The 16,672-nt window shown below is 39.0% G+C and overlaps 1 protein-coding gene across 1 annotated transcript in view; it reads left to right on the plus strand.

Moving 5' to 3' along the window:
- Positions 1 to 16,672, plus strand: part of LOC126209912 (uncharacterized) — a 333,249-nt gene that overhangs the window by 292,409 nt on the left and 24,168 nt on the right. The window contains exons 31-32 of the mRNA XM_049939032.1: positions 6,645 to 6,796; positions 11,788 to 11,998. Of these exons, the coding sequence (XP_049794989.1) occupies positions 6,645 to 6,796; positions 11,788 to 11,998 (363 nt within the window). The remainder of the gene's footprint in view (positions 1 to 6,644; positions 6,797 to 11,787; positions 11,999 to 16,672) is intronic.

Consider the following 16,672-nt stretch of genomic DNA (forward strand, 5'->3'; position numbering starts at 1 on the left):
CCACAAATGCCTGAAGTGATAATTTTGCAACATGAAGTCACCCAAGCAATTAATTCTACTCACAACTGGAAAGCCCCTGGAAAAGATAAAATAGCAAATTTCTGGCTAAAGAAGTTCACCTCAACACATTCACATCTAACTAAAGTATTTAACATATCTAAAAACAAAGATGATGTGACTTACCAAACGAAAGCGCTGGCAGGTCGATAGACACACAAACAAACACAAACACACACACAAAATTCAATCTTTCACAACAAACTGTTGCCTCATCAGGAAAGAGGGGAAGGAGAGGGAAAGATGAAAGGATGTGGGTTTTAAGGGAGAGGGTAAGGAGTCATTCCAATTCCGGGAGCGGAAAGATTTACCTTAGGGGGAAAAAAGGACAGGTATGCGCGCGCGCGCACACATCCATCCACACATATACAGACACACACACACACACACACACACACACACACACACACACACACACACACACACACACACACACACACACACACACATATCCATCCACACATATACAGACACAAGCAGACATATTTAAAGACAAAGAGTTTGGGCAAAGATGTCAGTCGAGGCGGAAGTGAAGAGGCAAAGATGATGTTGAATGATAGGTGAGGTATGAGTGGCGGCAACTTGAAATTAGCGGAGATTGAGGCCTGGTGGGTAACGGGAAGAGAGGATATATTGAAGAGCAAGTTCCCATCTCCGGAGTTCGGATAGGTTGGTGTTGGTGGGAAGTATCCAGATAACCTGGACGGTGTAACACTGTGCCAAGATGTGCTGGCCGTGCACCAAGGCATGTTTAGCCACAGGGTGATCCTCATTACCAACAAACACTGTCTGCCTGTGTCCATTCATGCGAATGGACAGTTTGTTGCTGGTCATTCCCACACAGAATGCATCACAGTGTAGGCAGGTCAGTTGGTAAATCACGTGGGTGCTTTCACATGTGGCTCTGCCTTTGATCGTGTACACCTTCCGGGTTACAGAACTGGAGTAGGTGGTGGTGGGAGGGTGCATGGGACAGGTTTTACACCGGGGGCAGATACAAGGATAGGAGCCAGAGGGTAGGGTAGGTGGTTTGGGGATTTCATAGGGATGAACTAACAGGTTACGAAGGTTAGGTGGACGGCGGAAAGACACTCTTGGTGGAGTGGGGAGGAGATGAGATCCATCCTTCATGAAATCCTCCCCACTCCACCAAGAGTGTCTTTCCGCCGTCCACCTAACCTTCGTAACCTGTTAGTTCATCCCTATGAAATCCCCAAACCACCTTCCCTACCCTCTGGCTCCTACCCTTGTAACCGCCCCCGGTGTAAAACCTGTCCCATGCACCCTCCCACCACCACCTACTCCAGTTCTGTAACCCGGAAGGTGTACACGATCAAAGGCAGAGCCACATGTGAAAGCACCCACGTGATTTACCAACTGACCTGCCTACACTGTGATGCATTCTATGTGGGAATGACCAGCAACAAACTGTCCATTCGCATGAATGGACACAGGCAGACAGTGTTTGTTGGTAATGAGGATCACCCTGTGGCTAAACATGCCTTGGTGCACGGCCAGCTCATCTTGGCACAGTGTTACACCGTCCAGGTTATCTGGATACTTCCCACCAATACCAACCTATCCGAACTCCGGAGATGGGAACTTGCTCTTCAATATATCCTCTCTTCCCGTTACCCACCAGGCCTCAATCTCCGCTAATTTCAAGTTGCCGCCACTCATACCTCACCTGTCATTCAACATCATCTTTGCCTCTTCACTTCCGCCTCGACTGACATCTTTGCCCAAACTCTTTGTCTTTAAATATGTCTGCTTGTGTCTGTATATGTGTGGGTGGATATGTGTGTGTGTGCGAGTGTATACCTGTCCTTTTTTCCCCCTAAGGTAAGTCTTTCCGCTCCCGGGATTGGAATGACTCCTTACCCTCTCCCTTAAAACCCACATCCTTTCATCTTTCCCTCTCCTTCCCCTCTTTCCTGATGAGGCAACAGTTTGTTGCGAAAGCTTGAATTTTGTGTGTGTTTGTGTTTGTTTGTGTGTCTATCGACCTGCCAGCGCTTTCGTTCGGTAAGTCGCATCATCTTTGTTTTTAGATATATTTTTCCCACGTGGAATGTTTCCCTCTATTATATTAAAGTATTTAACAGTTACACTGCAGACCTATACACATTCCCTGATACACTTACACATGGAATAACTTATCTGAAACCTAAAGATCAAGCAGACACAGCAAACCCAGCTAAATATCGCCCCATAACATGCCTACCAACAATATACAAAATTTTAACTTCAGTCATTACACAGAAATTGACACATACAACACAGAACAAAATTATAAATGAAGAACAAAAAGGCTGTTGCAAAGGAGCACGAAGATGTAAAGAGCAACTGATAATAGATGCAGAGGTGACATATCAAGCTAAAACTAAACAAAGGTCGCTACACTACGCATACATTGATTACCAAAAAGCTTTTGATAGTGTACCCCACTCATGGTTGCTACAAATATTGGAAATATACAAAGTAGATCCTAAATTGATACAGTTCCTAAACATAGTAATGAAAAATTGGTGAACCACACTTAATATCCAAATAAATTCAAATATCATCACATCACAGCCAATACAGATTAAGCATGGAATATACCAAGGAAACTCCTTAAGTCCTTTCTAGTTCTGCCTTGCTCTGAACCCACTATCCAACATGCTAAATAATACAAATTACGGATACAATATTACTGGAACATACCCACACAAAATCACACATTTGCTATACATGGATGATCTAAAACTACTGGCAGCAACAAATCAACAACTCAACCAATTACTAAAGATAACAGAAGTATTCAGCAATGATATAAATATGGCTTTTGGAACAGACAAATGTAAGAAAAATAGCATAGTCAAGGGAAAACACACTAAACAAGAAGATTACATATTGGATAACCACAGCGACTGCATAGAAGCAATGGAAGAAACAGATGCCTATAAATACCTAGGATACAGACAAAAAATAGGAATAGATAATACAAATATTAAAGAAGAACTAAAAGAAAAATATAGACAAAGACTAACAAAAATACTGAAAACAGAATTGACAGCAAGAAACAAGACAAAAGCTATAAACACTTATGCTATACCAATATTGACCTACTCATTTGGAGTAGTGAAATGGAGTAACACAGACCTAGAAGCACTCAATACACTTACATGATCACAATGCCACAAATATAGAATACATCACATACATTCAGCAACAGAAAGATTCACATTAAGCAGGAAGGAAGGAGGAAGGGGATTTATTGACATAAAAAACCTGCATTATGGACAGGTAGACAATTTAAGAAAATTCTTTCTAGAACGTGCAGAAACTAGCAAAATACACAAAGCAATCACTCATATAAATACATCGGCTACACCACTGCAATTTCATAACCACTTCTACAACCCTTTAGATCACATAACATCAACAGATACGAAGAAAGTAAATTGGAAAAAGAAAACACTACACGGCAAGCACCCGTATCATCTAACACAGCCACACATCGATCAAGATGCATCCAACACATGGCTAAGAAAAGGCAATATATACAGTGAGACAGAAGGATCCATGATTGCAATACAGGATCAAACAATAAACACCAGATATTACAGCAAGCATATTATTAAAGATCCCAATACCACCACAGATAAATGCAGACTTTGCAAACAACAAATAGAAACAGTAGATCACATCACAGGCGGATGTACAATACTAGCAAATACAGAATACCCCAGAAGACATGACAATGTAGCAAAAATAATACATCAGCAACTTGCCATACAACATAAACTAATAAAACAACATGTTCCCACATACAAGTATGCACCACAAAATGTACTGGAGAATGATGAATACAAATTATACTGGAACAGAACCATTATAACAGATAAAACAACACCACATAACAAACCTGACATCATACTCACCAATAAAAAGAAGAAATTAACACAACTAATCGAAATATCCATACCCAATACAACAAATATACAAAAGAAAACAGGAGAAAAAATTGAAAAATACATCCAACTGGCTGAGGAAGTCAAAGACATGTGGCATCAGGATAAACCTGACATCATACCAATTATACTATCAACTACAGGAGTCATACCACACACTATCCACCAATACATCAATGCAATACAGCTACATCCAAACATATATATACAACTGCAGAAATCCGTAATTATTGATACATGTTCAATTACCCGAAAGTTCCTAAATGCAATATAACATATACCGTACAGTTAAAAGGAAGGTCCGCGTCACTCCATTCTTAACCAGACTTAACGTCTGAGAAAGTAAAGATGATAATAATAATAATAATAATAATAACAACCCTGAGACCCTATCAACCTGGGGTGTGTGTTACCTTCCCTTCTTTACTGATCTTCCTTCAGACTTTATTTTTCATGTCTGGGGAAAGAACTGACAGTTTTGAAAGTTAGGTATTACTTTTTCTGCTTTTAAATATGCCTGTCAGCAGTATCAGAATTCCACCTGTAGCCATTCTGTATGCTCATACTTGATGACACTTATATATATTCTGGTAGTGGCAAAATAGTGTTTTAACTTGGTTTGTATGCTGTAAATCTTGTGTAACTGCAAAACAGCTGGTTTGCTGATCTGGAATATTTATTTCCCCATAACCTCTTGCGTTATATATACTGTAATATTTACTTTTGGATAACCTACATATGATTTCATATAGCTTAACAATGCATGATCACTTTTTAGTGTTGTTTGAGGCTCAGTTGCAACTGTCTGAGTGTGCTATGCCTTTGTGGCAACTGAAAGTTAGTTACAATATTTAATTTTAGTACTGGTACTTAGAACTTCTGTACTGGTGAGTCTAATGCCATTTGTAGGTGCTACTGAAATTTCGTTGTCCAGTAGTCCTGAGTTGGAGTACGTACCTATTAAAACAATAATTTCCAATAAATTCATTCGTTGTAATTATTCTCAACGCGTTTTCTAAAAAACAATCCACAGAAAATATTACAAGAATTCATCACAAACAAAATGACACCCAGTTTTTTCATCTGAAAAGCTATGAAAAAGTCATAAAAATTACTCTTCTTGCACCTGTGTAATAAGAGACAAATGGCATAATTCAGGTACCTGGCAGTTACGTAACAAATTACCTCCAGCTGTCATGCCTTAATTCTTTATACAGACTGTTGCTATAAGCGAAATTTTGAGCACAAACTTCTGAAATTATTGGCACTTTTACTTTGAAAATTGAACTTCAGTGAGTGTTGGTATAAATTGAATCTATAATTTAAATGTAACAAAAGTGCAGTTTTTGTTTTCTAAGTTAACTTTCCCTTTAACACCCAAAGTTTATGACATACCAGTGTGTTTGCGTAACAGTGTTTACTTACTTTTTCTTAAACTAAGTGTTCTGGATCAGATAAATTGTAGTGTTGTATACACCAAAGTGAAAAATAAGACTTGAGTAATAAATTTCTATATAAACATGTTTAAATTTAATTTTTACAAATTAGTAGTTTAGTGCATTGGAAATAAAGGGCTACCAAAAAGAAGGAATAGATTTCAAACATTTATTGCTTCCAAAGTACAAAAGGTGGAAACAGTGTCCCAACATTCTTGGACAGAGAAAAGTTCAAATGTTTATGCATTCAATGTTAGCACTATGTGTTACATGACAAATATCAAAATGGTGGCTCATTTCCTACCACACATGAAGCAGCTGGTCTCTTGTTATCAAATTCACAGCTTCAACAATGCAATGTCTCAGACTTTCAAGTGTGTCAGGCATTTTGGGGATAAAAATGTGCTCTTTAACATAATCCCACAAATAAAGTCGCAAGGTGTGAGGTCTGGAGACCTGGGAGGCCACTGGTGATGTTCATTTTCTGCTCCTCCTCTTCCAATCTAACACCCACACCCCACACCTTGTGACTTTCGTCTATGGGGTTTCATAAAAGTCCGCATTTTTATCCCCCCCTATGCCTGACGCTCTTCAAAGTCTGCAACATTGGATTGTTGAAGCTGTGAATTTAATAACGAGAGATCAGCTACTTCGTGTGTGGAAAGAAATTAGCCACCATTTTGATATTTGTCATACAGCACATGGTTCTCACATTGAAAGCATAAACATTTGAACTTTCCTCTTTCCAGGAATGTTGGAATTGTGTTTCTATCTTCTGTAGTTTGGAAGCAATTAATGTTTGAAAGCTGTTCCTTTTTTAAAAATAGCCCTGTTTTTATTTAATAACATATTCTCAGAAAACCATTACTAACTCCATGTAAATTAGTTCTTTTCTTCTTATTGTAGCTGTTTGTTCCAAATGAAATTACAAGATGATGAACTTTGCTAGAAAAACGCTATATTACGCATTACGCCAAGTCATAATTGAAAGGGTTACTCACACTACCACATTGATGACAAGTTCACACAGAGCTACTTCTCTAATAACTGAAATGTCATTCAGTTTGGCTGTAAACATGTATTGCCAACTACTAATACAAAACTGTATCTTGTGGTACAATTTATATTTGGTATAAGTCTCTTCATATTAGAAATTCAGGCTATTCCCTGATACTTTACAATGTGTGTGTTGCAGGACGGGCAAGGTGAAAGGCATCGAGCGAATCTTGGGAGCCATGGAGACGCTGGAACCATCACTGATAGAGGTGACGTCGGGACAAGCCAAATATGAGCACCAGCACCGCTCCATCGTGTGGAGGATGGCACGCCTGCCCAAGGACGGTCAGGGTGAGTGTCTCTGAGAGTCCATCTCACACAGAGGCTCTCAGCTTGAATGTAGTGCCATTATCATCGTAAATCTTAAGACTCAATTACCATGCAACATTGGAGTAAGAAACTGGACTAGCATAGGATGGCAATTGAAACCCATGTCTGGCAATCCAGATTCAAGTTACCTGTGATGCCCATAAATTGCATAATCTAAATTATTGGATGGTTACTTTGAGAGGGTGTGGCCAGTTTCCTTTCCCAGTTCAAGCTTGTGTGTATTGTCCAGTGAAAGCATGATCAATAAGACATTAAACCCTAATTTTCCTTCCTTAAGACTGACGGGATGGAAACACTCTCAGCTATTCTATCCTCCACAAGTTTCTTCATCTCTGCATAATTCCTGCAACTGACATTCAGTCAACCTGCTTCATCTTACTCTATAATTTTTACACCTTTTTATGTCTCCGAATGTGTTTCATCAATCTATCCCTTCTTTTATCCAAATTATGCCATAAATCTCCCCCCCCCCGCCCCCCCAATTTAATTCAGTAACTCTTCATTAGTTAGTGAATCTGTCCATCTATCTTCAACATTCTTCTGTAGCACAGTATTTTAAGCGTCTTCTGTTCTCATCTTGCCTGTATCGTTTGTTGTCCATGTGTATCTCACATACAAGGCTTTGCCCTAAATAAATAATTTCAGAACAGTTTTTCCAACACTTAAGTTTATATTTGGTGTCAACATCTATCTTTTCAGGAAAATTTTTTTGCTTTTGCTAGTCCATGTGCTATACCATCTTTACTTCTATCATCAATAGTTAATTTGTTACCCAAATTCCAAAACACACCTACTTCTATCAGAATCTCATTTCCTAATATGAACATCATCTAATGTCATACTGGTGTCAAGCAGTACTTGATTTAATTGTACTACACTCAATAACTCGTGTTTTACTTCTATTAATCTTCATCTCATAACTTTTTTCAAGGCACTACCCATTCTCTTCCACTGGTTTTCCAAATCTTTTGCCACCTGACAGAACTCTATAATTGGTGAAGCTTAAAGTTTGATTTTTTTTCCTCTCCATGAATTTAATTCCCATTCCAAATACCCCCTCTGTTTCTCTCTTTATCATTATACAGACTGAATAAAATGTGAAATATGCAGCAACCCTTTCTCATTTGCTTCCAAATTATTGCCTCATTTGTATGACTAACATTTTAGAACAGTAACTAGGTCCTGTTCAAGCTGTGGACAGCCTCTAATTCCCTGTTTTTGATTCCTGATAATGTCAGGCTGTGTTATCGAAATCAAAACATTTTAAGCCATTTTAGTGTGGTGGAGAAAAGGATATTAAATGGCAGTCTTTTTTACTTGCCATCACTTGGGCTGCTTATATGTACAGTGCCTGACCAAAAAAAGTGAAGCACCCAGAGCATATGGTCTGATGTCAGTGTAGCTTTGTACATGTACATACCATTGGTGGTTATGTAGGTAATTAGAGTTGCAGGTAGAATGCCCTGCAGAGTGCATTAAGTGGTGGTAATTTTTAATGTTGTTGCCAGACCTGGTATGGAATGTAAGAGGTGTGAACAGCTGAAGATGTTGAGTGATTGCTGTAAAGTGCACACAAAGGTACTGTGTACTTGTGTGAAACATCATTATCGGCACCTGAAAGAGTTTTAAAGTGGCCTCATTAGGGGTCTCCCTTTGGCCAGCTGATCACATCATACTTTTATTCTGGTCAACTACATGTGACTGCCACAAAGGGGGGTCACTGTATTGTGTAACGAGCACATTATAACTCTTACACGATCTGAGAACAAGTAAAGGACTTCCTGTGACATTCTGTGTTGTCCTGCACTATAGGTCAGTGACTAGCAGCACACTGAATAGGGAATTTCTGTCCCATGTGCAAGCTGCCATGAACACCATAACACAAATTGTTGCTTTTGTTGTAGAGGCACCTACTACTGCGGAATGACATTGCATCATCTTTAGCAATTAACCACAGTTCTTCCTAGGTGACCGTTTCTGGTGATTATGGCAGTGACCTAGGGAAAGGTCCCATTTTTCCAATATTTTGGTGAGCTACAGCAGTGTTACTCCCAGTGTTGTGGTGTGGGGAAGCAGTGAGATGACTAGGTCAAGGATGATCACATCACAGGCACCCAACGTCCTAATGTGTTACCTGTCACACAACAGTATTTTTCAACAGGACAGTGCTCGTCCGCACATGGCACGTGTGTCTGAATGATCTGCATGAGGTAGAGGTACTCCTGTAGCCAGCAAAATTCTTAGATCTATCCCTGATGCAACCTGTGTGGGTCCAGCTCAGATGTCAGCTCCCTGTCAGAGATAGTATTCGTGGTATCGAGGACCAGTTGCGAGAGTTGTGCACCAGCTTGTCTCGGGAGAGGAATCAGCGGCTTTGTGACATCCTTCCCTCCTGAGTCAGTTTGTGCATTCAAATCAGGGAGTGTGCAATGACATGCTGGTAGGTGGACTCACGCTGCCAAATTCTTTGTAAATTTGACTCGATTTTTTTAATACGAAATAACATCACATACCCCCTCTGTCTATGGAGTTTAATTCCGTTTCCCCCTTTCTACTGACCTCTTCACTTCTATTGATACTGGGTAGTTGACTGCTTCTTGAAATCGTCTTAAATGATTGTAGTGTCACTTTATGCTCCTTACAAGCTCTTTTCCTCTTCGATTTCAGTACTCTGCTATAAAAATAGAAATGAAATTCAAATAGTTTCAAAGCCCACTAAAATGCTCCATTCAAGCCATGTGATTGACATTAATTTAATTTACCTCTGAGATATGCTTTCCACTGTTACAAGGAAGGATAGCGTCATTCAGTGACATTAAACTCTTAGTGAAAATTGTCATTTGACCCAGGTATTAGAGTGGTAGACCATTGAATTTTGTAACACAATGTCCATAGATCCTGGTTTGAATCCAACCTGAATGAATGTTTTAACTTATTTGTAAAATGACTCCACAAATCAAATCAAAATTATGAACCTTCATAAATGGAGTATTATTGTGTTTTCCTTGCTGTTTACATATGCTCGCATTTGCAATAGCTGTTCACATACATCACATTCAAAAAGATGTTCTCTTGTTAACGTGACTACACACTTTTTACTTTATTAGAAACAATGTTTTTGTTTGTTTTTTTTTTTACATTTGTACTGTCCAGCTAGGAAGTTTCATCATCTTACAGTCTGGTTCAGACATTGGCGATAGTTTACACTTACAAACATCACAGACCTTACGTTTGCGTTACGCACATGTTGTACATGACTTATATATCTCCATATAGAAAACCTCGTCATCTTACAGCTTGTGTGGGCATGTGGTGATACCTTCACTACTAGCCATGCTCTCCAAAAAAGTGAATTTGCAAAGTAAATGTATTTTTCCTCTAGTGTCTGTTTCTCAGACTATGATTAATGTAAAGCTACATGTAATACATCCCGACATCAAATAAACTGCTACACTCTGTTCTTGCTAATGCTATTTTCCTATTTTGTGTAAAACTTTTAAAAATATATGACCTTTCCAGGACTTGAACATGTGATGACATTATCCAGTCATCTGCAATATCCGTTGCACCACTGAGTGCTTTGTCAGAGCACTGTCTGTGCTGAGTGTCTTCTATACAGGGAATCGGCACTAAGATTTGCTAAGAATAATTTTGTGATGCTTTGGGTTGTAACTCATGATTGATAGTCTACAATTTGGTTATAATATATTGACCCATTTACAGAAGTTCAAGTCCTTAGTTTTGAGTGAGTTGAAGGATACTGCATGGAGCACAGGGAAAAGAATGTCCACCGCTGCTCTAAATGGATGGACCATAAATGCATCAACTTTCGCAAGGCTTCCACTATGTGTTCACAAAATTCCTTTCTATTGTTATTTAAAAGCATTAATTGCACTTTCCATCACTAAATATCTAAACTGTTTGCAGACAAAGCATGTAAAAACCTTGTAACCTCTGATAACACTCGTATAACACAAGTACAGCTTTCGTCTGATTGCTAGTCTGTGATATCAACAGAGCATCAGCCAGTAAAAGTGTGTTGTCGATCATGTGACAAAATCTTGATATTTAATGACTTTTAAACTTTAATTACATAAAATTAACATATATTTTGTGAGAATATTGACTGTGAATCCGATTTGAATGATATATTCAATCAGAGTAACAACAGCTGAACCATATTTTTAACAGAAGAAAATAGCCTATTGTATATTGCTGCTTCCTGTTCTTGTAGGCCTATGACTTAATACAACTGACCAGACCCTGTTGTGTTCCATACAACAGCAGACAGGTATTATACAAGAATCTGAAAACAAGCATAGCCCCTCTGCATCAGCAGACAATGACAAAACTTACTGCAGCATCATGGAGGTAGTTTACAATTTGCTACTAAAAATTTGGTAAACATATTGTTGGAACAAGGTATTCAGAATAATGAAGACATAATTGCTTGTCATGAGTTTCATCAGAAACTGTGTTAAAGTCCTTGTCTTTCAAATGCAGATTCAAGTAACGTGTGAGTGTATTAACTGACCATTTGATCAAAGTTTTGTCAATGAAAAGAAGAGATGGCACTTAGTCTAGCCCAGTACACAGTCTAAACTGTCAAAAAGTTGTTAAACTACAGATATCTTGTTTTGGGAAAGTATTTACTCATGAAGAAGATGGAATAAAGTGTTAGCATATCCAAAATTTAAAATTTTATTGAATGAAATGTATCATGCAGAAATTATTCAACATGACTTGAAAATGTCAGACTTACACTTTTGTATTTTTCATTTACTAGGATGTATTATGAGGTTTAAGATCATATTCACAGTAACATACTTCAAACATTTGCTAGTTTAGTTTCTACTGTGATTAGTAGTTGCAAATGCTGGTGTATTGTGCTAAGAAAATTGAAGTTTAGGTGCTGTGAATTACATTACGCAACTCCTCTTTTTCACGTGTAGGTGCATACACGACACACTCGTTCGTGTGCCGTTTGGGGCTGACATCATATGACCAGATCCCAGAGCAGCTGGCAGAGTACTGCTATGTGGAGTTCACCATGCCTGCCACGCAGGTGTCCCACACGACGGTGCGGTCCGTATCTCTCTGCAACGGTGCCAAGGATGATCCCCCAGAGAAGTATGTGCGCTACCTCGCCCGACACGAATACAGGTCAGTCTGATACCTATGCCCTCTTCTCTCTTGCTTGTGCTCTTGCTCTTACAAAAACATTTCTACATCTGTTTCTATTACCTTCGATGGCACCTGTTGGTGAGTATGTTTTGATCATAGAATGTTAGTACACTCTGATATGTTGAAGCAAGTGTCTGAGGATTTACTGATGTTTCATGAACAAGCTCATTGTTTCCTGAACAAACTCATTGTTTCATATCAGAATGAGTGGATGAAGACATATAGTGAGGCAAGGCAGTAGCGTCAGTGAGTTAGGGTATTTCTTTATAGAGTTCACAGGAGTTTGCTGTGATCAATTTATTGGCCCTATATGCAACACCATTTATGTGCTAATGGTTTTACTAAATCCCATGCTACATAGCTAATTTGCATTAACCACAATAGTGAACTATGAAAAAATTCAGAGTCCAGCATCTGAAATTAATAACAATAAAGGACTATTTGTGCCAGATGCAGGAACCTAAATAGAGAACATTAAAATCATTTTATTTCCACAAAATAACTGTTTCAGACTGTAAATAGATTTATTACACCTGTCCTTGGCAAAATATATTCTGTTGCACACAAAAATAAAAAAAAAAGAAATAAATTCTCATTTTGTTAATTATTATCTCAGGTTTGTGTTTCATGGTTGATAGTTATTATGTTGAGACAAATGGAACTATAGCTGATGGATTTTTATCGGAATACTGTAATGTGTGTTACTTAACATGTGATGTGTGGTGGTAAGTTGATGTTACAACACTCATAACACTTCATGCATATGTGCAAAATTCCCAAATATTGATCATGGTGGTGGCTACTGGCAACGAGTAACTGATGGTCATCACTTGTGTACATGACCAGTCTTAGTCACTTCTCAGCAGACATTGAAGAGCTTCACCTAATGTCTTTTTGCAAGTGAGTCATATGGGAAAACATCCCTCCCTCAGTGTTCTGAAAAAATTTGAACATACAAGGGTTGGAACTTAAATAGTGGGAACTATTTATTCACAACCGATACCAAAGACTTACATGTTTGCACCTGTTACTGTCCTTCAAAGTAGTCACCAGCATTGTGTAGAGCCCATTGCCAGTGATGTGGAAGGTGTAGTATACTGTTAGCTGAGCCTGTTCTGTTGATGGTGTGAATGGAGCGGTCTACTGCTTGCCGAATCCCTGGAACGGTTCTGAAGCGAATGCCACAAAGTGGTTCCTTCATCTTCAGAATCAAATCAAAGTCACAAGGACTTAAGTCTGGGGAGTATGGTGGATGGTACAGTACTTCCCATTCCCATCGACTGAACAGAGCAGTCATAGCTTGCACTGCATGCACCAATGCATTGTTGTGCAAAATGATTGGTGGGTTGCACAGAAAGTTTCGCCACTTCTTTTGCAAAGCTGGTTACAGGTGATGCTCCAAAAACACAGTAATACTGTGCATCGACTGTCTGCAGTGGAGGAATGTAAGGCGTTAGGATATCACCACCACTGTCATACATGAGAATCACCATAACTTCCACCATATTGGGGCTCTGATGCACTTTTGACTTTCATGGCGACCCATAATGACACCATTTGTTGGATTGGTACTTCCGTTTTGGCTCTTACAATATGGCCCACGTCTCATCCAATGTTATCATATGGCATAAGAAGGCCTCTCCTTTGTGCTCGTAGTGCTCCAAGTCCATCTGAGCAGCGTTGTAACACATTCATTTCTGCATTTCCATCAAGTCATGCAGAACCCATCATGATGCAGTTTTTTGCATGCCCAGGCATTCCTTCAGGATGTGAAGCACAGTCATATGTGCTAAACCGGTTTTGTGGGCAAGCTCACAAATCGTATGGCATTGATCACTGTCCACTAACACAGCAACAGCATGCACTTGTTCTTCACAGATGCTAGGATGACCTGCCCGATGTGTGTCTGCCACAGTTTGCTGACCTTTGTTGAAGGCTTTTACTTAATGTGCCACTGTTCTGTACGGCAATGTCGATTCCCCGCACACCTCTTGAAGACCTTGATGACAATGTCGTGCTGTACAAACTCTGGCATGTTCAATCTTGATCCAGCTCCGTTGTTCCTGTTTCGAAAACATAGTGACACCGTTACATTAGACTACTCGCTCACAAGTGACTGTGTTTCGCTCGATTGAGCACATGCTGGTGGCATGGGATTGGCGAGTCCATTTGCTCAGGAGTACGGTAGTTTTGTCAACAACGTGTGCAATCAGTGACAATAGTAGATTCCATTGCATAGTGTCTCCACAGCAGTGTTGCCCCTATTTAAGTTCCAACCTACATATATGTACATACAGTGTCATCAACTCCTCACTTCTAGAAAATATTCATCACATGAAAGAAAGTAATTGGAAGTAGGTGTGGTGTTATTCCACATGTCTTACAGGCATCTCTTTAAGTGGTTAGGAATATTAACCACAGGCACACAGTACATCTATTCACTTTTGAAATTTGTTGTCAACAATCTGAGTATGAGGGTAACATACTGATTCACAACTACAACACTAGAATGAAAAGTATCTTCATTACTCTTTAATGAATCTAACTTTGGTGCAAAAAAGGGCAAAAAATACAGCTACAAAACTCCTTGACAATATACCCCTGGAAATATTGTTTTCAAATATATTGTGTTAACGGATATGTTCATAGCATTTTTCCATACATTTAATAAACCCAAGAGATACATATAACTGAGATTTTAGTCATCAATAATATATTCTCTTTAAATATTAGGAAAGGAAAGGATTTCACATTGTTTGATATATTATCCTTCCCTATTTACGACAGTCAGTCAATACCAGGGTATCTTTTCATTTCTGTGACATGTATAAATCATGTGATTTTGAGATGAACATCTCATCAATCCACATTCTGAGTGAGTGGATTTTCATCCAGAAAGGAAGCTCCTTGAAGGTTGTTCAGTAGAAAACCGAAAACTTGAAAATCTGTGGTTCAAGATCGGGTGAATATGCTGAGTGTGGAATGACTTCCCAGTCCGAATCCTGTGTACTGTTCCTTGTCAGTCTAACAGAATAAGGGCAGACATTATCATGAAGTAGCATTACTTTATGCAGCCTTCCTGGTCATCATCCCTAGATTGCATCTGCAAGACATCTCAGTTGTTGACAGTAAATGTCAGCAGTTATGGTCAGCCCTTGGGGAAGCAATTTTTAGTATATCGCACTGTCACTGTTCCGCCAGGTGCATAACATTATCCTTGGTGGAAATGCGCAGGTCTTTGTATAGGAAACTGCTATCGTTTGTGGTCAGCCATTCCTTTATTTCCCTTACATTAGCATAAAGACACGAGTGACAATACAGGATATGAATGGTCGGTGTTGTTCACAAGCCAACTGATGACGAGCAAGAGATGCATATATGGCCACCCACTGATTTTTGTGATTTTGATTTAGAGCATGCAGCACCCATACAAGTGATTCTTGAACTGCATTCAAATTTCACATGACTCAGGAATGATCACAGATCATCCCATTTTTCAGTTCTTGAGTACACTTATGTGGATAGCTGTGGATTAATGTGTTTATACTATCTTCTTCAAACCCCAAAGGTCTTCCTGAATGTGGAGAGTCATTGATGTCAAAACGATCCTCCTTATAATGAGAAAACCATTTTCTTGCCATGCTTTGTCCAATGGCATTCTCTCTACACATTGCACAAATATATCTGGCTGTCTCCACTGCTGTCACACCCCTATTGAATTCAAGCAGAAGACCTTGTCAAAAGTGTTCAGATTTCTTCACTTAGCACTCCATTTTCTAGCATCCACAGCTCCACTCATTGTCTCCAAATGACAAAGTCACAATATGTAAGCTCAAATGACAACAGTGATCTACAAACAAAAAATGACAATTGATAAATAAATCCATAGCAACGGGAGTAACATCATGCAGAACAAAAATGCTAAAAACTTATGCACCAACATAACAGATTGAAGGTGTTCCTCCTTAACAACTCCTCCTGTACTAAAGGTGAATTTTTTAGTACAAATAATTAATGATTTACACAGGAAATAATCTGTAAATGGCCAGCAGTAACAATATCATTTTTTTCACCCTTCTTTGTGTATTAAGTTGACATGTTCTGCATCATAATATTTATTGTGAATATGATCTACAGAACTCGTACTAGCTGTCATCATCTTATCAAGTCCCTTTGACAGTCTCCTACATTGCATCATTGTACATTCGGACAGTGAGTTTCATTCTGACTTTGGTAATGGTTTGCAGCAGTTACCAGGGCGACACAGTTTTTCATTTGTTGGTTTTCAGTGATGAAGCCATGTTTCATGTTTAGGGAAAGGTGACTAGAAATGATATGCACATTTGCGACAACAAGACCTTCACATGAAAATGTGTACTACTTTGGTGATTTTTGGAACACAACCTATGACCAGCTTAGACACAAAAGTGATGACACTTTCTGCAGGACCCAACCATCATTTTGCAGGACAATACTCAAGCATGTACAGTGCAATCCGTTACTGATTTGTTTCACTGATGGGACTGCTAAGTGCTATATCACCTACTGCACTCCCCTGCACTCCCTCAATTTCTAAACTGATGGAAACACTTCACGGCATTTGCTTCAGAACTACTACAAATTTGTCGGGCAATAAACCACGCCGCTCGAACT

Source organism: Schistocerca nitens, chromosome 10 (assembly GCF_023898315.1).
Source record: "Schistocerca nitens isolate TAMUIC-IGC-003100 chromosome 10, iqSchNite1.1, whole genome shotgun sequence".
NCBI classification, from domain to species: domain Eukaryota; kingdom Metazoa; phylum Arthropoda; class Insecta; order Orthoptera; family Acrididae; genus Schistocerca; species Schistocerca nitens.